At 35.3% G+C, this 21,706-nt stretch overlaps 5 protein-coding genes across 7 annotated transcripts; 3 read left to right on the forward strand and 2 right to left on the reverse strand.

Annotated features, from left to right (window-relative positions):
* The first annotated feature begins 308 nt into the window (after positions 1-308).
* LOC122408505 (arf-GAP with dual PH domain-containing protein 1-like) lies at positions 309-6,638 on the forward strand. The gene is made up of 4 exons (XM_043415301.1): positions 309-613; positions 2,493-2,718; positions 3,159-3,940; positions 4,422-6,638. Exons 1-4 carry the CDS (start codon positions 532-534, stop codon positions 4,487-4,489), a joined length of 1,158 nt encoding a protein of 385 aa, XP_043271236.1. The 5' UTR covers positions 309-531; the 3' UTR covers positions 4,490-6,638.
* On the reverse strand, positions 6,054-9,588 carry LOC122408513 (mpv17-like protein). Of its 3 annotated transcripts, none has more exons than XM_043415320.1 (6): positions 9,337-9,588; positions 8,541-8,838; positions 7,554-7,648; positions 7,257-7,369; positions 7,072-7,142; positions 6,054-6,981 (listed from the first exon to the last, which is right to left on the reverse strand). In XM_043415320.1, the coding sequence occupies exons 2-6, from the start codon at positions 8,673-8,675 to the stop codon at positions 6,823-6,825; spliced, it is 573 nt and encodes a 190-aa protein (XP_043271255.1). In that variant the 5' UTR covers positions 8,676-8,838; positions 9,337-9,588; the 3' UTR covers positions 6,054-6,822. The 3 variants fall into 3 exon arrangements, with proteins under 3 accessions (XP_043271255.1, XP_043271246.1, XP_043271251.1); XM_043415311.1 differs by lacking the exon at positions 7,554-7,648 and adding an exon at positions 7,858-8,051; XM_043415316.1 differs by lacking the exons at positions 7,554-7,648; positions 9,337-9,588 and adding exons at positions 7,858-8,051; positions 9,115-9,209.
* Mnat9 (microtubule-associated Nat9) lies at positions 9,362-11,685 on the reverse strand. The gene is made up of 5 exons (XM_043415329.1): positions 11,223-11,685; positions 10,862-10,971; positions 10,729-10,785; positions 10,272-10,507; positions 9,362-9,776 (listed from the first exon to the last, which is right to left on the reverse strand). Exons 1-5 carry the CDS (start codon positions 11,297-11,299, stop codon positions 9,624-9,626), a joined length of 633 nt encoding a protein of 210 aa, XP_043271264.1. The 5' UTR covers positions 11,300-11,685; the 3' UTR covers positions 9,362-9,623.
* A 187-nt stretch (positions 11,686-11,872) lies between these two features.
* On the forward strand, positions 11,873-19,230 carry LOC122419514 (ecto-NOX disulfide-thiol exchanger 2). Its single transcript, XM_043434142.1, has 9 exons — positions 11,873-12,107; positions 13,181-14,059; positions 14,260-14,477; positions 14,614-14,808; positions 15,051-15,234; positions 16,474-16,580; positions 17,730-17,924; positions 18,048-18,357; positions 18,439-19,230. Exons 1-9 carry the CDS (start codon positions 12,059-12,061, stop codon positions 18,654-18,656), a joined length of 2,355 nt encoding a protein of 784 aa, XP_043290077.1. The 5' UTR covers positions 11,873-12,058; the 3' UTR covers positions 18,657-19,230.
* A 201-nt stretch (positions 19,231-19,431) lies between these two features.
* Positions 19,432-21,611, forward strand: LOC122419516 (cytochrome c oxidase subunit 6b-1-like). The gene is made up of 2 exons (XM_043434145.1): positions 19,432-20,802; positions 21,306-21,611. Exons 1-2 carry the CDS (start codon positions 20,474-20,476, stop codon positions 21,529-21,531), a joined length of 555 nt encoding a protein of 184 aa, XP_043290080.1. The 5' UTR covers positions 19,432-20,473; the 3' UTR covers positions 21,532-21,611.
* Positions 21,612-21,706: the final 95 nt, after the last annotated feature.

Here is a 21,706-nt window from a genome sequence, read left to right on the forward strand (position 1 = left end):
GAAAAAAGAAACGTTTTTAATTTATAGGAAGATAGTGGAATAACGTCTGTCAGCAAGCCGAGCTCGCATTCGTTTGTATTCAAACGTGCGCGCCTAATGCGTATAATACGAGTATCACTCGACACATGAAAATGCGCATGAACGTATCGTGCCGATTATTTCTTTGCTTAGCAATTAGACCGTTAGGCTAGGTTCTAGAGTTCTAGTGTTTTTTTCTGACAGTCTCCGAGGAGTGGAGAAAATATATTATTACTCAATAAGAGCCTGGGAATAATCAATTGTACAATTTGCACAATCGATAATCGATTAATTGAAGAGAGAAAAATCGATTATCCAATAATCGAGAAAAAAAAATCGAGCTCCGATTAATCGAGTCAACATCGCCCATCCAGCCCATCACTGTATAGCTGTTAGCTGTTTCTGTTTCGTGACGAGTACGAATCAAGTATGAATGACAGCCTACGACGAACAGTACGAGCCTACCCGTAATTCGTAATACACCCAGGCATACACGAGATATAATGTTTTAAAATGGCGGACTCGAATGAAAGGTTGTTGGCAGAACTTCTAAGAAAGCCAGGAAATAACGAATGCGCAGATTGCGGAGCAAAAAGTGAGTTTTTGAAGTGATTTTTCATTTATTTATCATCATTACGTGATAGCCTAGAATTTCCCAGTGTAGTGTTCTCAACGTTTCTTAGCTTCGAATTCCTGTCACAGCATCTTGGACGAAAGACTTGCCATATTATTTTGCTCTCGTACTTTGAAAACTTGTGAATAAATAAAAGCTCCGGGAATAACGGATTTCGAAGCAAGTGTTCCATCGAATTTTAATTTCCTTTCTCATCACAATTTCCTTTTGTTTTGATCACCTACTCAAATTCTGACACGTTACTTTTGGCGGCTTTAAACTTTAACGTATCGTATTGAGCTGATGAAATTCGGAATTCAACTAGAACTTTCTAGCAATAAATTATGGCAAATACATTTCCATTTACACATTTCCTAATTATATTTCCACACATTTCATCCTGTACAGCTCGTTTATCACTTCTGAAATATCCTGTTTGAGAAATCATCACGATGAAAAAGATTTTTTGTACGTAGGATGCTTGTGGTTTTCCTGTTGGGTGTATGACTTACTAAATAAAGCTGGTTCTGAGATTTTTTGAGCTTCCTGACATTGAGAAAAAAATAATTTTGTTCTGCATAAAACCATCCGAAAAATAATAGTCGGAATTAATTTATGAACATACAACTTTGTTTGTTAACTATTCTCATAAAAATAACGAAATTTTTCATCTGCCGAAATGTTGGTAATTTTTGAGACTGCCGTACAAACTTATTACATTTCTGAGGTATTTCGGAACATGTACTTGAATTTATCACTATTCTTATAAGTCATGGAAATCGTCATAATTATTATTAGCACATATACATAACAAATTATTTTCCTGTTAGGCACAAAAATTATATCACTTTTATTTTTTGGTTAAGAACATTAATTAAATATACAGAGCACAATGCAAAAAAGAATTATTCAATTTGAACATGCAGAATTTCAAATAAATACATTATTTGAAAAATTACGCTAATATCCTGAAACACTGGGGAAAGATATGTGTTACTGATCTAATTCATATACAGAGTTGTATACAATAGTAGCAGAATGACAACTCCTTTGATCTATCTATTGACAATAATTTTCCATTATTATTCTCCTATGATTTTTGTGAACAGGCAGTAATATTGTTATGAATTTATTTCAATGGATTGGTTACCCATCATTTTCGTAATTGAAAAGTTATAATTTCTTTACTCACCTAATTCCAAATTTTCTTTGAAACAGTAATTGCTTGTTTTCTCATTTCTTATTGTTGGCGTTCTTCCATTGCTGATTGTCATTTTCATGAATTCAAAAATTAAATACTTGACACAAAGTGTAAGAAAGTGATAGATGGTCTCGACTATTATTTTTTAAGAGAATCTGATCGCACAGTATTCACTTAGTACACTTGAAGAAAAATCAATCAATCTGTTAAAGCAGCAAAACAGATACCAGAGGGAACTTGGTCTTTCTGCTAGCAGGGATGAGAATCACAAAAAAAGCAAGGATAATTAGTAGCTCAGTTCAAACAGACTGAAGTACTGACTGGTGAACTGACAAACTAATAGAATGAAATAGTCATCAGGAATAATGATGGATTTTCATGTTCATGGCAAAGGAAATATTCATATAAGTTATCAAGTATAGTGACAAATATTCATAGAAATTGTTAACCGTAGCAAGAAATAACTATACGTGAAATAAATTTATCAAAAGCAGTGTCATAACAAAAGTAAACCCAATAAAAATTCTCAGCAATACATAATCTAAACGAATAGCTTAATGTCAAATATATGGTAACCAAATGCCAAGACAGCGGGTTAATTTTATGTTCAAAACAGGAATAGACAAAAAACTAATTCTCAAAACTATATTTTTTATTCAGATCCAGAATGGGCTTCCTACAATATTGGAATATTTCTGTGCACAAGGTGTGCTGGTGTGCATCGTTCTATGGGAGCTCATATTTCCAAAGTAAAACATCTAAAACTAGATAGATGGGAGGATTCTCAAGTCACAAGAGTCAGAGAAGTGGGAAATATCGCTGCAAGGGTTTTTTACGAAGAGCGGGTACCTTCGTGTTATCGCAGGCCGAACCAAGATGCACCTCAGTATGTTATCATCAAGTTAGAAAGCAGTATTAATGAGATTTCATCAAAAGGACGTTCGGTCTAATTCGAACGGTTTTCCATTTTAAAGCATTGAATTCAAATAAACCAATCCATGAAGGAAAATGATTTAAAAATATTATGCAACAAGGAATATTGAATTAATGTAATTCATGAGGTTTTGTCTTGACTGTTCTCAAGTTTGAATCAAAATGGTCTTGAAGTACAGATCATGGTATTGTGCGAATAATTATGTTGCAATTCATTTTTGTGTTTTTTTAAAGAAGTGTTCATACGCTCAGTAATACATAAAAAAGTGATTTATGATAAATTCATCGACAGAAGCATTCGGATATGAAATATGGAGATTAAAAAAATTAGAGAAGAAATATCCTGAATAGAGAAACTATCGGTGAAGATCACATGTACTGATATTGTTGCAGAATTTTGGTCGAACAATGGATAAGAGCAAAATACGAGCGCGAAGAATTTTGTCATCCGGAGCGACAAAATCAATATGTATCAGGATTTATGGAAGGATTTTTAATGAAACGAGGTAAAGAAGATTCCCGCTATCACCCTCGTAAATTTGTTCTTTCAGAGGCGGACGATACTCTAAAGTATCACGTGAAAGAAAACAAAGACGCGAAAGCTGTGCTGAGAATATCTGAATTGAATGTAGCATTCGCACCACCAAAAACGGGCAATCAAAACAGTTTGCAAATATCATTTATGAAAGATGGTACGACGCGACATATCTATGTTTACCATGAAGATCCGGAAATAATAACAAACTGGTATCTTGCGATAAGATGCGCAAAGCTCCACAGACTTCAAGTCGCTTATCCCGGGGCTACAGAGACAGAATTATTGTCTCAATTAACGAGAGATTTTTTGAGGGAAGGGTTCTTGTGGAAAACTGGCCCAAGACCATCCGATGCGTATAAAAAAAGATGGTTTACTCTCGATGGACGGAAACTAATGTATCACGACGATCCAATGGACGCTTATCCCAAAGGTGAAATATTTCTTGGCCACAGTAGCGATGGTTTTTCTGTCCAAATCGGTGTCCCGCCGGGAGCGAAAGATCAAGGATTCTCGTTTACTCTCGAAACGCCCGATCGAAATTTTCTTCTGTCGGCACAGAGCGAGGATGATAGAACACAGTGGATGAACGTTATACAAAAAGTACTTGACAAACCGCTTACGCCACAAGATGCTACTGGTAAGTTTCCTTTAGCATATTACTTTTTTTCTTATGAAAATTTTAATTTTATTGTCAAACCTATGCTGGATTCAAGCACGTGAAAATGTTTTTTCATAAATTCAGCCAGGTGTTGAAGATATGAAAAATTAAACAGTCAATATTTTTCCTAATAAGTGCACACTTACTACGAATTTCATATTGAAAATTTACCAGGCTACAATGGCAGCATGAATGTTACAAGTATCATGATCTTTTCTATTATTTGATTTTCTTTCGAAAAAGTCTTATAGACTGGAGCAGCATATATTTCAATGCTAGTCAATCGTCGACGTCGATTGAATGATTGATCCTGATAATTCTAGTCGAGAAAAACGAAACAATTAAAAAGTCAATTTGTTCGCAAATCGCCACGAGAGCAACAACGATGCTAGTTTGACATGGGCCCGGGGGATACACGAAGCTGAAACAAAAAAATAATTGAAAATGAAAATTGTTTCAGTGGCAGCACGTCTCGTACGAAAACGCACAGCAAGTGGTACGATGAATATATTTTCATCGGCGAGGTAGGGCTGGTCCCCTACACGAAAAATAATGAACTGCCCATCCTAATTGCCACTGGAGCATCATCTATTAAAAAATATGAAGATCGAAGTTTCGAGGAAATAGGAATGATTAAAAAATTGTCGAGTACAAGACATTACGATAAAAAAGACGTACCAAATATTCGTTTCAATGGCAAATTCCATTGGTTCAATATCTTGGAAAAAAAAGTATCAACGATGAATCGCACAACAATCGTGTCTCGTTCATCGTGCTAATAAAAAAAGTTCATTGTATTACGGGAAAAATAGGAAACGACACAAGACTGGTATGAAATTGTAAATTGCCGATAAATTGTAAACGTCCGAAGCGTTGTCAATAATTTGACAAATTTCCAACAGTTGTTTATTAATCAACAATCATTTATATTCTTTTTAATGATATATCATACCGGGACGATCGTTAATCGTACTTTTCTTTTTCTCAATTTAATCCAATACTCAATTTCAGTAGTTGATACGATAGCAATTGGACGGTTATGTCGAATCACTCTCCACGATGACTGATACCTTTTGTTCGACAGTACGTTACGGAACATAAGAAACGATTACTGAAAAATATTCGGTGGATCGAAGCAACACTTATTAAAAAGAACATAATTATTATGAAAATAAACTTGACGATGCTGACAGTCCGCGAGAATTTTTCTCGCAACTTGTATATAGATAATCATAATAATGATCAAGGTATCAAAGGGCCTACCTCGGATCTGTGTTCTGTGCAGTAAGAAGTTAAAAAAAAAGAAATTAAAAAAAACACGTTCGTGAATGACGATTAGAATAAAGGAATGACGAGAGGAATAAAAGAACAAAAATGTACACGCCGTATTTGATGCGTGTTGTTTTATGCATCGTTGACATACGAGATTTACGACTGATCTAATATAGAGATTTCTAATGCTAAATATTATGTAAGTAATGGAAAGAAACGAAGTATCACCACTGAATCGTGGTTCGAAAAACAAACGGTATAAGATCGGTAGCGACGAAACGACGAGTAAAAAATTTGACAGTTATGAACAATAATAATGGAACAATTTTTTTTCTTTATCACGTTGACGACCGAGACCGAGAAAGGAACCATGACGAATAGGCAATTTCTTAGCGATGTTTAAGATATATGTAACTGTTCGTCACCGATCTTGTCACTAATCAGAAAGTTTATATTTCTAAATCCCAAAGAGAATCGCAAATATTTTAATGGCTTGTAGCTTGAACAAAAAGAAAACACATTATTGAAATACAATCTCTTCAAAGAGACGTGACTATCTTATGAGCTACGACTACAGGACACAAAAGTAATCGTTTGAGAATATTACTGTTGTAGATTTTCTTTTTTTTCAACTAAGATCAACGATCACTGGCGTTACCGAAGATTTTAGTATTTCTTGCATACTATTGAAGGACCGATGTTTACCGAGACTGATAGTTAAAATCAACTATTTTCGACAAGCTTTTAATCTGTTTGGAGCATTATTAGCATAAATATTTATTCATCGTGCAATATTTTATGATAGAGGAAAAAATAGAAAGAAAGTCAATCAGTATTTATTCAATGAAAATTTTCCTGTATCGTCTCGACCATGAAAAAATGATAATTTTCATCACAGCAATAGCGTATTTTACTTAATACTTTTGTCGAAAAACGAAATGTCTGGACTCGGTTCGTCATTCTCATTTGGTTTTATCTTGTATGTATAATATTACTTTTAAATTTTATCCCTTGATTTTTACATGTCACAGTTAGCATTAAAGTGGATTAAGCTCAAATTGAACGAAACAAAAAAAGTATAGTTTAATAAAACGATGTTTTAGGAAACAGAGAGTATTCGGCAGAAAACACACGGGACTTAATGTCACGGCGAGTCATGACAAAAGATACATTATTTTCAATGAGACTGCCCCTTACGATGTCGACAATCGCACTGACAATTTGTCCACTCAAAACCACGTTAACCACGTTTAGTGCTGACGGCTAGCCCGTGTGTCTTCCGCTTTCTTTTCGAAGTAGCTTTTTATCGATATCGGAATGGTTAATCGCGATATAAGCCTGAACATACATTGTTAATTATCACAGGAAATAATCTGTTGGAAATAAAATGGAGAGCAAAAAATGATGATTAGAGAACAGATTTTTTGTAGTTGTCGTCGCTCATTCGAATAATATTTTTCATAAAGATTCTACCTAAAAATATTTTCAATTTATACACGCCTTTTTTCGTTCTTTTTCCCCCCTCGATAGTTCCCCTGTACAACAGTTTGGAACTCGGAGGTTTGAACATTGAGATTTTCATACAATAATTAATCCTGCACTTTGTCAGTGGGCAGCGGCAATCTCTTCAAGTAGCAAAGAATGTTGACCCAACAGAATGCGGCAACGCTCACGTACAGAACTCTCAGTGCCGGCGGTATGAGAAGAAAATTTACAAATTGCACTGGTATCCAATAAAGACAAGAAGTCTAAAGAAATTGGAGAAAAATTATTGCTACGACTAGAAAAATTATTTTTAATATAATGTCATTTAGTAATTCAATATGTCCATAACATACCTGAAATGTCTTAACAAATTTCATTCTGCACTCTCGAGTAATATCTTTGCGGCCCTCCAAACAACTCATACCTATGTGCAAAAAAATGGCATTCGCATTTAGACATATATTTTTTAATTTGTTTTTTTTTCGAGTTGAAATTTTGTTTTCCATCATGAAAATAAAAAGTCAAAAATAATACTGACTTATGAAAAAGAGTACGAGCAGTGGTGGCGTGAGGATAAACTGGTCAGCAAAAAGTTTAACCATTATGATTTTCATCGTCGTTCCACGAAATATTCGATCTAACCATTTGTACCTAAACAAGGAAAAAGAAAATAGTTAAGTTTATACGTCATGCATTTTGACTCCGATTAAGACAATGACGAAGATTTTCTGGGTGTCCTTAATAGAGTTTGATGAAATATGAAATTTTTTGAACGACGATTCTTTTTTTTTTAATTTTCACCAAATGATTTGATCGAGGATTTGATTTTCCTCACCAATAATAAAAAATCGGCGAGTAAACGAGGGTCCCGAGAGACGCATAACGAGCCATGATCATCCAGTCGTAAGGAAGTTTTTCCGACTTGGCTCTCTGCGATCCCGCAGTTGTGTTAGTAAAGCAAAAGAGGAAAATAGTCTTTTTCTTAACGAGTTTTATTATGAGTTTTCAGCTACGATTATCAAAAGAGAAAAAGATCAAAGAAGCAATGATAAAACTAAATCAAACTTACGAGATATGGAATAAAAATAATTTAAAAAAAACAACAACATGCGACACAAATAATATCAGTGAAAATCTACCATCCGTGAAGGATCGGACCGGTGACAAAACAGCCTATAAGAGCATATCTTTGCAACTGTTTCCAATCGTAATTCAATGATATTTGACTCGGTCCAATATCATTAGATCTCTGAATGTCCTCATCGGGCGTGGTAGTTGCTCCTAATGATACGAAGCGTGAAGGTTTCGGATCTCGTTGCTCTTGTATCACAGACTGACATTTTGTTTCGTTTGAACAAAATAAAATAAAATGTACACATATAATGAAAGAAAAAATCAAATTATATCACACAGTTTACTGACAATTCATAAACCGAGGGCGTTGATAACAATTTGCCTATTGAAAATACATTTTTGTCCAATTGCATGGATAAACCAACATACTGAAAAGTCTTAATTAGAAATTGATGGAATACAAATGTGAATTTGGGTAAATGTTTTTCATCTAAAAATAATAAAATTTTAAGAGAATATTCGTTTAACGTGTACAATCAATTAATCGATAGGTTCGCATTGAAAAATACTGTCTATTTTCAATCAATACGGATATATTTAATTTCCGTAGTGAATTTTATCTTAAACGCCTGTCAATATCTGAGCAACTTCATCAGTGCAAAATAATAAAACGACTAGAGAGGGAGAAAGTGAAGAGAAGAGAGAAAATTGAATGAATTTTTAAAAATAATGCAATATTGACACTCACTTGATATTTGAGATTATAACTCTGTTGAGCAAACTCAGCGCCCGTATAAAATGATCCATAGACAAGAGAATTGAAGAGCAAAGGTCTTCGTCGAATCATTTTTGTCAAACTCACGAATTTTGTTGAGAAAGCCATGATTTTCTCTCCTTATTTTTATCATTGAGCACAAAAATAATTCGCTCTCCGACGCTTCATATTCCAAATGAATAACTGCTCGGTGACCCCCCCAAAGGTCTCCAACAGGTGTGTTCCAGGTACTGCACGCAACGAGAAAATCCTTGCCGCAATGCGTCAAGTCCTGCATAATTCCGAGGTACAATATTTTTGACGTCTTTTTATTCTCTTATCGTGTTATCACATAGAACTATTCGGTTGTCAATTCGTAAAAAAAAGCGTACACAATATTGCAAGGCGTATCGTATGAAACTCGTTTGCGATTATTTCAGAGATTCTTATCACTTGCTTATCATTCATTTTTTGTTCTTTAGATTTTCCTGCACACTATATTTGCCAAGGGATATTCATAAAATTTATTGTACAATTTGTAATTTATAAAGATAAAAATTCATTCTACCATTTATTTTATTTTTTTAACCATTGAACTGCAGTCTTATTCATGACATATGCTTGAACCACTCTGATACCATCACTTAAAGTCAATCACGTTCAATCACGACTTGATTACCTTGTCGTTGGTCAAATGAAAATAAATAAAACGATAGAGACGGTCGTTGGGTGCTCGAGCATGTGCAGCGGAAGTTTCATTAGTGGTAAATGTAAAGTTCGGATCACTTACGTTGAAAATTCAATGGATACGTCAGTTTTGGATTTTCTTATAAACAGAATACGAATTGTTTATTCAATTTCGATATTCACAGAACATGTACAGAAAAACATACACGAGATGTTGCTTCGTGCTCGCCTCTGGAGCGACTGATATCTTTATGAAAGTTGAACTGGTATTTTATATATCCGTTCTTCAGGCGTACGATCTTGCCCGATGATACCCGAAAACAACAGTCCAATCGCTTCTACTCTGATATTATCGAATTTGTTTATTTGTTGAATATTTTTGTGGGAAACTTATGAAATTTCATTTACACATTTTTCTGTCGAGTCTTCGTGCCAATTGTCATCTATCTCATATTCAGGAGTTTCTTCCTTTAACCATTTGATCCACTCGTCATCGACCTGTTTTTCCATTGTTGATTCGTGAAATACGGCACTCTTGCTCACCTAAATGAGTACAATTCACGAATTATTCAAATGTCAATATAAAAACATTAATATTACAAGCTTGCTGAATTGCTAAAATAAAAATGCATAATGGAGATGAAAGATTGGTCAGAACATCATTTTTTTACATTAAAAAATCAGACGTTCAATCGGAAAACCCATTGAGCAACTTCCACTTATTTACGAGAGTTTAACGATTGGAGTGATTGCAGTTGAATTTGACAGAAATAAAATGGGATATTATCAACTCAATATCCAAGTAGTTATGAAAATCAGTTTTTTTCTCATTTTTTTCTAAGAATATTGAAATTTAAGTACTCCCAAACTAAAAAACGAGCTGTTACAATTGAAAATAATTTTAAAATTGACCAACTTCTTTGCAATCTCTTTTTAAATTACTTTTACTATTCTTTATTCCTTTTTTATGGATTTATAGATCTTATTGAATTCATTATTTAAGGGATCTGCTTTTTGCTAAAAAATATTGTGCAATACCTCGTTGAATCCGAGTTTTGTGAACATTCCTAAGCTTCTATCATTGTCCAATTTTATCTTTGCTACGTATTTATTGACTTTCAAGAAGTCAATTCCATAACGAAACATAAGTATCATGGCTCTCATTCCCATTTTACGTCCTCTGGCACTCTCCTCTGCTATCATTATTTCACATTCAGCGGTACAAGGCTCCTCAGTATTATTGAAATATAAATTTGTATCCCCTATCATAGATTCTGTAGAAATAAATATTTTCATATGTCAATTCAATATTTTTCCATTTATAATGTTTTAGATAGTAACTGTTGATTCGGTATAAATTTTATGGATGGTAATTTACAAATGGAAGTGATTAGAAAATATGAGTTATTTTGTTCATGTTCATTTGTCAATAAATATTGAAATTGAAAAATGCATATGGATCAGGAATATTGTTAATAGTTCACTAAAAATGTACCAATTTCTTGACCAGTGGTCAATAATATTTGACGATCCAGAACAATGAATGTGCACTCTGAAAATTGGGAAGCGAAGTTCAAAAATTCCGTTTTGTTTTTGAGTACTGTTTTAAATATTCTTTATCTTCAAACTGTTTTCATCTTCTCGCCAGGACTTTTGCATATCATATTCTTCCTGCAGAGTCAATGGCTCTGAGCCAGTCAAATGTTGTAATTCTGGAGACTTCATCCACAGGTGGTACCTAGAAAATATGCTAGTTATCTTGGTTGGATTTAAAGGGACTTTTTTTAAGTTTTATCCGGAAATATAATTACACGAAGTTCTCAGACATTGCCTAATTATGTCAATAAAAACAAATATTAATATTATCATGAACGACAATTGATCTAGGAAAAGTGTGTTCTTTTCATATTTTGAATAAAAAGTACCAATAACCCGGGAATAAAAAAAATTCTGTCAACCTACTCCACCTCTAAGTTCATTCAAACATACCTTGGAACATGCTTTTCCCGGTAGGGTACAAGTACAATTGATTTGCTGACAATTCTCGTGTTTACGTTGATTTTCATTGTGACTCTTATGAATAGTTACAGAAGATGATTGTCGTAATTACAGTGTACATTTATCACAACGAAATAAGAATGATCGGATTTTTGTAACAGTTCGGAAAAATGTAAAAATAATTTCAAAACATGGAATAAATTGGAAAAATAAATTCGGTCCTCTGCGTCATTGTCATTAGTACAAATGTATCTGAATAGATGTAAAAAAAACCGGTGAAAATGGGAATTTTACGTAGAGTCTGGAGCTTCGCTCTAAAACCGCAACGCGGCTAAATTGCAATAAACAGTCAAGCAGTAAGCAGATCTCTTTGACATTTCAATCTAACGAACTCTTTTTAAAACAACGACGCCTGTTCAGTTGAATCGTTGAATGCAACCCTGCATTTGCAATATTGCAATTGCACCCGAGGCAGGTCGGCCTCTATATTATTTTCAGTCATACACGCAATGCAATATATCTGTTACAATTTACCTTACCGACTGCAGGACTCTATTAACCATTCCTTTCTCGTTATATATATATATATATATATATATATATATATATATATATAGTCTCGTTGTCCTCCTGCAAGCTACAGTTTCTATAGCAGACGACTTATAACTTTTTATTGTAGGCAATTTTATTCAACAAACAATACAATCGGGTGATTCGGGCAGTCCCTACTGTCCTTGTGATATTTATAAGAGAAAATTATCTAATCCCGCTCCAAGTTTGTCTTTTCTGAAACAACTAAAGAGGATTATTCCTCGAAGATTCAGAAAATGGCATACAACTATCCTGGAATGCCAGCAACGGCGATGCCACCGATGGGTGAGTACCCTATGGACTGATATAGCCTGGAAATAATCAAAATTCCTCGACATCAACAATAATAAAAATGATGACATACATGAAGATCATGAAAACTTTCTCTTAGTACAAAAGTAGCAGAAACTATGTTTTTGAAATAAAACTATGAAATTACATAAAATTGTTTCTAAATTAGATTTTATAAGGTCAAAGAATAGAATTCACGTCTGTGCATGTGTTAGTGCGTACATTTACAAGTGATGAAAATATTAAGCCTGCACAGTTTGTCAAGTTTCTCTATTAGTGTGACGAAATTTTTGTCTATTTTTATATTGTTCATTGAACAGTCCATGTCATATCAGAAATGTAAGACAAAATGGTTCTAAAAAAAGTTCACTTGAAAAATTATAAATTTATTTGAGTGATCACTTTTTTAAGTACGAAAAAATATTTTCACGATTTTTTATTATTTATTCATTGAACAAATGAGTAGACAGCTTTGAAACGATGTCACGAAATGAATGCTTTTTTCAAATTCTTTCGCTGTGTCAAGCGGATTTTGCCAAAAATCAATAAATAAAATTAAAAAAGAGGGATATATGCTAGTACCATAGTATTTGAATATTCCAACACTGTTTTGGGTTGCACAAAAAACCAATTGACTTTAGTACAAAAATATTTTTTTATAAGTGAAACCTTACATCTTGAATTTATGAATTGAAGGAAAATTCATGATTCTACTGGATCAATAGATTTTTCTGGTACCAATCTTATTTTTTTTGTGAAATCTATTATTGACGCAACTCCTGTTCAAAGAGACAATCAAGGCTAGAATTCAGAACAGCTGGCATTATTATCACTCAGAATTTTCATTCGATATTTTCCAAACTCAGGAGATTCAAATTAATTCTAATAGATACAGCAAGAATGAAAATTATGATTGATTATCATTTAAAAAATTAAAAACATAATCCAAGGGCCACGATAATGATAGAGCTAATTAATTTTTAGCTATACAAAATGAAGCAAAATATATTGTAGTACTGCAATGCTCAATATATAAATAAACTTTATGTTTATAAATCTGTTGACAGGCATGGGTCCGATGGGACCACTTGGGCCAATGGCAGGTCCACAAGGTTTTATGGAAATGGCAGGTCAGGGATTTCCGCCTCTGCCACCTCCTATACCACTGCCAGGTATGAATGATAGTCCACTGGAGTTTGCAACGAACAAGAATCAACCACCAGTGGTTAGGGAAACTTCGGAAGACACAAGTGATCGTCGTAGTGAAAAAAGCGATGTTCGTCGAGATCGTGAGAGTCGTGATTCGAGAGATAGTCGTGATGGTGGTAGAAGAACAAGAATGGACCGTGGTGATCGTCGAGAGCGAGAAAGAGAGCGACGTGAGGAGAGATCAGATCGTGACAGAAGAGACAGTCGGAGATTGGAGGACAGGGCTGAGACAAATTCCACAGGCAGTAACAACGGACATGGAGGCAGTAGTCAAAATGGGAACGAAGTTGGTCAAATCGCCTCAAATGTAAATACGAGCGCAGGAGGAACATCTGGTTTATCTCAGCAACAGATTGAAACAGCAACTGGAGTTTGGGGTATGGGTGTTGGTTATCCCATGATGGGGATAGGTCCCATGGGCCCTATGGGACCCATGATGAGTGAAATGGCTCTTGGCACACACTTAGGACATGCTCATGGCTATGGTCCCATGGGCATGAGTATGATCCCCCACGAGAGCGCTATGTTAGGTGCACAGATAATTGCCCCTGAACAAATAATGTCTGATACAGCTGCTCAATTGATTTCCGGTGGCTTACAACCTCCTGCCACACCTCAACAAGGCACTAAAGAAATAATACACCGTAAAAGCTGTACGCTTTTTCCGCCTAATCCAAATGCTCCGCCACCTACTACTAGAGAAAGACCACCCGGTTGTAGAACTATATTTGTAGGAGGTAAAATTGACAAACTTTTGCTCTTAATCTAATTATTTTAAAGAACACGAATATGAATATAGATGTAAAGATGCTATCGATACAAATATTTTTCACCCCATTCTTTTCATTAAGTATTAACCAATTTTTTTAATTTTCAAAGAGTTTTTAAAATGAAACTCAAATGTAAGGTTTTTATATTCAATTTTTCCATACAACAGGTTTACCCGAAAACATCACCGAGCCTATAATACAGGAGATTTTCGAACGTTGCGGTGAAATAACGACCCTACGTTTATCGAAGAAAAATTTTTGTCATATAAGATTCGTGCTTGAAGTGAGCGTGGACGCAGCTATTTATCTGTCGGGTTATCGGGTTCGAATAGGATCGAATGGAGATGCTGCCAATACCGGTAGACTTCATGTCGATTTTGCACAGGTATTTTAATCGCTTTTAAATGCTTTTAAGATGATATGAAATTTGGCGAGCATCTTAAAATTGTTATCAAATCTAATGTCTCACGGTCTCACGAAATATCGAGTAGAATCCCAAGATAATTGAAATAAATGTTTAGGCACGTGATGATCAGTACGAATGGGAATGCAGACAGCGTCAGCTGCAGCGGGAACAACGTCACCGAGAACGAGTGGAAAAAGAACGTCAAAGGCCGCCCTCGAGTCCTCCGCCGGTGATTCACTATACAGACCATGAAGCAGCAAATATTTACGAGAAGATTAAGCAGGATGATACCTTCATGAAAGCTGTACAAGTATGTAATTTTTTAAAAGTGTAACCACGATTTTCTTGTGCGATAAGATTTTTTGAAAACAGGTGATTCAGCCTCAAAAATTATAAAAGCCATGTTTTTAACTTTGGTAGGCGTTGTCTGGTGTCAGGTTCGCTGGATAACAGAAAAGTTCTTTCTTATGCAGGAATCAACTTTATTTCTACATGTTCATGTAATTTAATACAGTTACAGCTTATTGAAATTGATTGAAAAAATTCAAACAGGTGGTTGTGACATGGCTCGAGCGTGGAGATTGCACGAAGCGAAATGCCAACACTTTTTACTCGATGATTCAATCGACGAATTCTCACGTCCGACGTCTGCTAACTGAAAGAGCATCGTACGAAGAGGAGCTGCAAAGAGCGAAGGAACTCATGAAAGGAAGAATGCAAGGACTACTGATACAATGTACGTTTTTACAACAACAAAAAGATTCTTTTTTAATATTAAATAGTCTTGCCAAGGTCAGGCGAACTCGCGTTAGTATAAGCTCGATGGGGGTCGTAAGAAAAATGCAAACATGGTGTACACGTTAAAGTATATCATTTTTACTCCGTATATAAACCTATATCTATATATCTCTCGCTCTCTGTCTCGAAAACACGCAAAAACAGAAAAAGTACCGCTTTTTTCCGGTAAGTTGTCTCATTGGTTGCAACAGAATTTTAGAAGCTCAAGTCCATGAATTTGGCGATCGGACGCCACGAGAATTCTTTTCTCTACATATATAATCCTAGGTATCGAATGAATACATCGTCAGATGGGACGTCGTTCCTGTTGTCACGTTCTTTTATTTCTCCTTTTTCGTTCTACTTTTACCCCCGTAAAGTCGATTTCACAATAGGAACTCAATAGAACTTGCATGTTTGGCAATGCTGAGGATTGGACGGTGTTGGGCAAATTTTAATACGCTGGTGGTGTTACAACGACTTTGGAGAACGATCGGTTATAATCATATTTTTTCAAAGCATCCGTATTACGTACAAGTTATGAGTAATCTCTTTTTTCAATATTTATTGCAAGAGGTTTCATTTGTTTCTAGTTTATATTTATTTCTCGTTGACTACATTATTTCAAATTCTCAAAAACAATTTGAGAAATTCTTGTGGCTATGTTTGTTCGTTGATCCTGTCATTTTGGTTGAAAAACAAAACTATTTTAGTAAGCTCATTCCGAAATATTATTATAAACATGAACAATTCGTGCCATACACGCCTTTTCGTGTGTCAAAAGTTCTTTCTAACGTTCTCCAAATTCGTCTTGGGTTAATTACGAAACTAAAGAGATATTCAAGAAAAAGAAAGTACACTCCTCACGGAATGAAGAGGTAAACCGAGTTGGACAACTTAAAACCAGACAAGAGACTGAGCAACCTTACACCAACAATAATTAACGTTATTGATCAACGTGGAAGCAATTCGGAGAGCATCGTTTTGCGTGTGGTCGGAGCAATGATTTTTTAAGACCAAGAATAATGAGTAAAAGTTTTTTTTTATATTTATATATGTATACATATAAACAAAGAAAAATCGGGTATGCGAAACGCAGAGCAAAGCACAAACAACGAGTTTAGCCATGGGTGTGTACAACAGAGGATTTGTTGTGTTTTTTTTGTATGCAACATACAACACCCGTGTCCAACGACAGTCAGTCAGATCGAACGAGTGTTCACTGCGGCCAGCCACAAGAAGGTTTGGGATCACTTCACCAAGGCCCAGAGGAAGAACATCGAAATGTGGAAGAAACAGTCTTCGGTATGTATTCATGTGATCTTAATCTGCAAAGAAAAGCAGACATGCAAACGAATCAACAAAATGTTACAAATCAAAGACCCGGATGTTTAAAAACTCGGATTTTTCGAAACCCCTTTATTCGTTCACCTACGTTTCGATTATATAGGAAAAAAACACTGAAATGAGATTCAAATAAATGTAACTTTTATTTCTGATGAATTTCTGATGATTTCATTTCCGCAAGTAAAAATCGAAAATGATTTGAGAATCGATCAATTTTTTTTGGAGTTTATATCTAAAATAGCCTTTTTGATTTTGTTCAAAATTTGTGGGCGTTTCAAAAGACTCCAACTCCAAAGACTAAGTTCAAATTTCAATGAGCAATGGAGCTTGTTTTGATTAAATAAAAATGTTTCACTTCACGCGAAGTTCGTTTTCGAAATATCGCATCAAAAGAGAATCTCACGGGGCCAGGTAAGTAAAAACGAGGTGTAAAATAGAACCTTAAAAGAACAGTCACAGGTAGACGAGTCGAAACGAGTTTTTGGCCCCTTGAAACGAATCAGAGCGACAAGGTAAAGGGTTTGCACAAATTCAAAAGTTTGTGTTAATGTATTTAACAAATTTATCCAACAAAAGTCGGACGTATGCGGAGTTTCGAGCTTCGGAAAAGGTAATAAAATGCGTCCAAAATGGAACTTGTTATCAGCAGCGGTAATAGGATATGTGAGCGGTTTTGCCTGAAAATCGCACAGTCTTTCTTTACTTTTTCTCTCTTCGGGGATTTGGTGGCTTTCACTTTTATTCATCTTGCGTAAGCATTTTTCCCGAGGATCCAAATGCGTGACGAGTCATTTGAATATCTCTGCAAACACTTCATAGAAGATGAATACGAAAAATCAATTTGACATTAGAAATTTGCAGTTGGAAACTAATAGAGAATGGGGGTGCAATAATTATTCGATGAAAAATGTGTCTACTTCATATTTACTTCCCATCTGCTCATATGATGCTACATTTGCCGAAACCTTTTTTCCTTTTCTTATAAATGCATGAGTCCGGTCGAAGAAACAATAATCTTGAAAGTGTTTCTCCTTTGTACGAGAGTCAAAATATTCACTTATTTAAGACAGAGTAATACAATTTTCTTTTACAATTATTAATAAATAGGAGATCAAGGCTATCCAATTGGAGGACGGTCTTATGGAGGGTGAAGGTGAAATGGAAGTTTCTGATTCCGAGGATGAACCACCAAGGAAAAAGTCGCGTTCGCAGAATGAAATCAATGAAGATAGCGAAAAGCTCCAGGCTCTCAAAGACGAAGCTGACAGTCTCCGTTGCCAGTTGGAAGCTTATAAGAATGAGGTATGAAAAATTAGGAAAAGAAAATTTCTCGCCCAACGTGTATACGTGAAACTCAATTGATTCACAACGATCACAGAATTGATAATATTTTTCATTTTGCAAACGTATATCTGTTTGGCTCAGGTTGACTTGCTAAAATCCGAAACGAAAGCTGAAATTGACGCGAAGGAAAAACAAACGAAAATGTTGCAACTTACTTTGAAAGGAATGCAAGAACAGTTGCTGCAATCAAGAAAGCAACAAGCCCAGGATGATCAAAAGATCAAGGATCTCGTTATCAAATTGAACTCTGCTAAAGCGGAGGAACCCCAAGAGAGCGAAATAATCACTCTTGATAAAGATGACGATGTTAATGACGAGCCGCGAACCCCAAAGCCGCTTGTTAATACGAATGGAAGTGTCCAGGTCACGCAAAAAGATGCTAAGCTTATTGGTAAGGAATCGAAAGCAATGATGGATCAAAACAGTTATGAGAAAAATTGGTGTTTATTATGAATGAATTTCTTATTTACAGGCCTTATTGCGACTTTCTTACACATCCATCCTTTCGGTGCGAGCGTAGACTACGTATGGTCATATTTACAAAAAATGGAACCTGGCATAAGGCCAAACGAGGTTGAAGCACTGATGCAAAGGTTCCCCCAAGTATTCAAGCAAGAACTTTCCGGAATCGGTGCTAATATGGAAAGACGCTGGCAATTTTCAGGTTTCAACGTTTACCGAAGTCATTAATGTCTAATTCGTGATAATGCAACCAAAGAATTAATTGTAATTGTGAACGAGGCTTTAATTATATAAGAGGATCGGTGTAAATCTGATGGATTGAGCAAAAAATGAAAGTTCGTCTATAGGAAAGGAGCATGTGATTTAGAAAAAAAAAGTTTTGAACTTCCCATCACGATTACACGACCCAAATTTTGCCATATTTATTTTTGAAAGTTAATCGCATATCGCTGCGTGCAATATCATATAAATTATTGAAGTTTGAAGTTGAGTGATTTCTTCAAACGATAAAAATCACCTCGTGGAGTGTGCAAAACAAACATAAATATTGTTCTCGATCTGAAATTACGATTTTATACGCACAATGGTTATGTGTAAAAAAATTAAACTTTTCGCCGGCGCAACTGCTGTTAGTGCTTAGTACAATGAAATTGTTGAGCTATCATTTTTTTAAATATTTAATCTTGCAATGTTTGGGATACGGAGTCCTGTAACGCCCCAGTCAATACTGTAAGTCGGTGGTCATACCACCTCACATTAGTGTAATTTCTTACCATTGATGAATAAAATTCATCAGTAATAATATATTGTTTAATTTTTAAAATACAATGTATTCAAAATTGTCCGTACATCTCGAATTTATCAAATACACCTATTTCAATATAAGTTTATGGTTTAAAAAGTATCCAATTTTTTTAATCATCCATATTATTTTTGAAGTCCAATAATTATTTTTATACATTATTTGGGTGACGCAGGTGCTACAGGTCACAGATTACAATTTCTAAGCCAATTGCAAGAATACGGAACTGAAATTCCAAAGTGTAGTTTTTTGGAAGCTGTAATACAGCAAAACCGTTTACTATTGGTTCTGTAACTAAAAACTATGAATTTTTCGGTCTTGTATACGATTGTCTTTTATGTAAATCTGGGAAGTTTTTTAAAACTTTTATTATAGAGTAGAGACCAGGGGTAGAGGAGATGACAACTGTGACAGAACGGCTGCTGTGACAGAACGACCGATTCCACTTATGGCCACCTCCATGAACTTAGGCGACTTATTTTAAAATGGTAAAGAATAAACCTAATGTCAGCGATTATCCGATCAAAATCGACGTTTGTTGGAACGTAGTTAATAATTAGAAAAATGAAGAAAAAAACCGTTGCGAGAGTAAAATATTTAATGTATTTTTTGAAAAAATGAAGAAGTCGACGGAGTTGTTTTTCATCCAAGTTCAGGGAGGTTTTACGTCCGCATCACCAACTACTATTTGTTTGATGATGGATAATGGACTTTCATTTGAAAAAGTGGCAGGAGAGAATTTCATTCGAGCTCTCACCAAGCCCTTGACCGTATAGAGGAAAAGATTGCAATAGCAATTTTACTTAGCATGAAATTTTTCATGAGAAAGTTCTCGCCTGCGTGTCGACTCGAGTAATTTAGTTTACGAACGCTGATCGAAAATGTTTCCAATTTCGAAGGGTCATCATTAAACGAAAAACTTGACAAAAACGTTCCGAAACTTTTTGACTCGAATTACAGTACCGAGCTTCAATTTCAAGATTACTTATTCGTGGGTCACCGTATATGCCGAGATGCGAAACAATTTTTTTCAAATAAAATCGATGGATGATTGTACAAAATAAAAATTCCGCTAATATGTATCGTTATACATTATGCGAATGCTGTCATTGCACATTTGTTTTGAAATGACAATTGGGATAACTCACGTCAATCTCGGTTTTAGTAAACATGTTGTGATATTCCTAAAAACTGACGAAACAAAGAGAAAGAGCGATCGTTGAATTCGTGTTGAAAGAATAGCATGTCTGCAGATGGAAATTCAAAACGAGTTTTCTCGAAAGCTCATACCGATGCTTCCGCATGGAAAGGAGTGAATAAAGAAAATAGTGAAAAAACGACGAAACTGAATGTGAATAATGCGACCCCACCGGAATTAGAACGAAACGAAGCAGCAGCGAGAGGGAGGCCGGTAGCCGACAGTTTGAAAAAGAATAGCACAAACGGTGCGAACGACTCGAAAGTCAACGAAGACGAAGATGATCCTTGCGTAAAAAAACATAAAGAACGAAGCGCTGATGGGGACGGTACGAATGTTGAAGAATTCCGAGCAACTCCAGGCCCGGATCCACGGTACGTTGTTTACGGTCTCGGAAACGGAAGTTGGAATCGTTACAAATCGACAATATTTTTCTCAGCGCTTTGATCATTTTTTGGCCTGAAAATGAGCAAACTTAACAGTTTTTTTGGGCGCTGTTAAATAACCGCATATTCAATTAAAAAAAAAATAAAATTTGTATAATTTCAGCAAACTAGAAAATTGGAAAGAAGCTTGTTCGTATACAAAAAGTGTTGTTTCTTCATAATCTTGCCAAATTTTTATAACGATTGTTGGGAACGGATTGGTTGATTATTTCTTACAATTTTTGGGTCTCAACGACAGAAAAACTTGAAAAAAGTTATTTCATTGCGAAATTTTGTTGAGTGCTCTCAAGCGAAACAATTGTTCAATATTCCAACGATGATTTCACAGATTTTCATAGTTGTGTGGTGATCGAAAAAGTTGTACAATAAGTTCTGAGCAAAAGATCCAACCAAGTGAATTTTCATAACATGTATTCCTCTGCAATTCGAAGTTTCCAGCAGCAGAATCAGACTTTGCGATGTTACGTCATGTACACGGATTTTTATCGTTGCGAAAAACTTTTGGGCCGTGATCACGAAGCTTGTACGTGGTTTCGTGACGTTTTTACGTCGATATGTCCGAACGAATGGATCCGTCGTTGGGACGAGTTGCGAGAGACAGGTCGTTTCCCTTGGAGAGATGTCAGATCGCAGGAAGAGTTACCGGGCGATTATTAATCACATGAAAAAATGTTAAAAACGAAAAATGATATTTCGTTGTATATTTTTGGCAATAAAAGCATTTTCGGCCATGTGTACCAATGTTTTTCCATCGAACAGCGTCTCAGTTTGTCGGTGCTTACTTAAGCGTTATGGGAAATTATATTAAGGATCGGTTGATCGTCGCGGGTGA

The sequence above is a fragment of the Venturia canescens genome, chromosome 1 (genome assembly GCF_019457755.1).
Source record: "Venturia canescens isolate UGA chromosome 1, ASM1945775v1, whole genome shotgun sequence".
NCBI lineage: Eukaryota > Metazoa > Arthropoda > Insecta > Hymenoptera > Ichneumonidae > Venturia > Venturia canescens.

What these genes read in the sequence shown, in the direction of transcription:
- Mnat9 (XM_043415329.1), bottom strand. Translation starts at nt 11,299, where the DNA reads ATGAAAATCAACGTAAACACGAGAATTGTCAGCAAATCAATTGTACTT. An exon ending in GACCACTGGTCAAGAAATTG is followed by an intron (nt 10,508 to 10,728) that starts GTACATTTTTAG and finishes TTATTTCTACAG; the next exon opens with AATCTATGATAGGGGATACA. An exon ending in CAAAACTCGGATTCAACGAG is followed by an intron (nt 9,777 to 10,271) that starts GTATTGCACAAT and finishes GTACTCATTTAG; the next exon opens with GTGAGCAAGAGTGCCGTATT.
- LOC122419514 (XM_043434142.1), top strand. Translation starts at nt 12,059, where the DNA reads ATGGCATACAACTATCCTGGAATGCCAGCAACGGCGATGCCACCGATG. An exon ending in AACGGCGATGCCACCGATGG is followed by an intron (nt 12,108 to 13,180) that starts GTGAGTACCCTA and finishes ATCTGTTGACAG; the next exon opens with GCATGGGTCCGATGGGACCA. An exon ending in TGTGGAAGAAACAGTCTTCG is followed by an intron (nt 16,581 to 17,729) that starts GTATGTATTCAT and finishes ATTAATAAATAG; the next exon opens with GAGATCAAGGCTATCCAATT.
- LOC122408505 (XM_043415301.1), top strand. Translation starts at nt 532, where the DNA reads ATGGCGGACTCGAATGAAAGGTTGTTGGCAGAACTTCTAAGAAAGCCA. An exon ending in CCGAACCAAGATGCACCTCA is followed by an intron (nt 2,719 to 3,158) that starts GTATGTTATCAT and finishes ATATTGTTGCAG; the next exon opens with AATTTTGGTCGAACAATGGA. An exon ending in TACGCCACAAGATGCTACTG is followed by an intron (nt 3,941 to 4,421) that starts GTAAGTTTCCTT and finishes AAATTGTTTCAG; the next exon opens with TGGCAGCACGTCTCGTACGA.
- LOC122408513 (XM_043415311.1), bottom strand. Translation starts at nt 8,675, where the DNA reads ATGGCTTTCTCAACAAAATTCGTGAGTTTGACAAAAATGATTCGACGA. An exon ending in GGTCCGATCCTTCACGGATG is followed by an intron (nt 7,370 to 7,857) that starts GTAGATTTTCAC and finishes TTCCTTGTTTAG; the next exon opens with GTACAAATGGTTAGATCGAA. An exon ending in AATTTGTTAAGACATTTCAG is followed by an intron (nt 6,982 to 7,071) that starts GTATGTTATGGA and finishes CAATTTCTTTAG; the next exon opens with ACTTCTTGTCTTTATTGGAT.
- LOC122419516 (XM_043434145.1), top strand. Translation starts at nt 20,474, where the DNA reads ATGTCTGCAGATGGAAATTCAAAACGAGTTTTCTCGAAAGCTCATACC. An exon ending in ACTCCAGGCCCGGATCCACG is followed by an intron (nt 20,803 to 21,305) that starts GTACGTTGTTTA and finishes TGCAATTCGAAG; the next exon opens with TTTCCAGCAGCAGAATCAGA.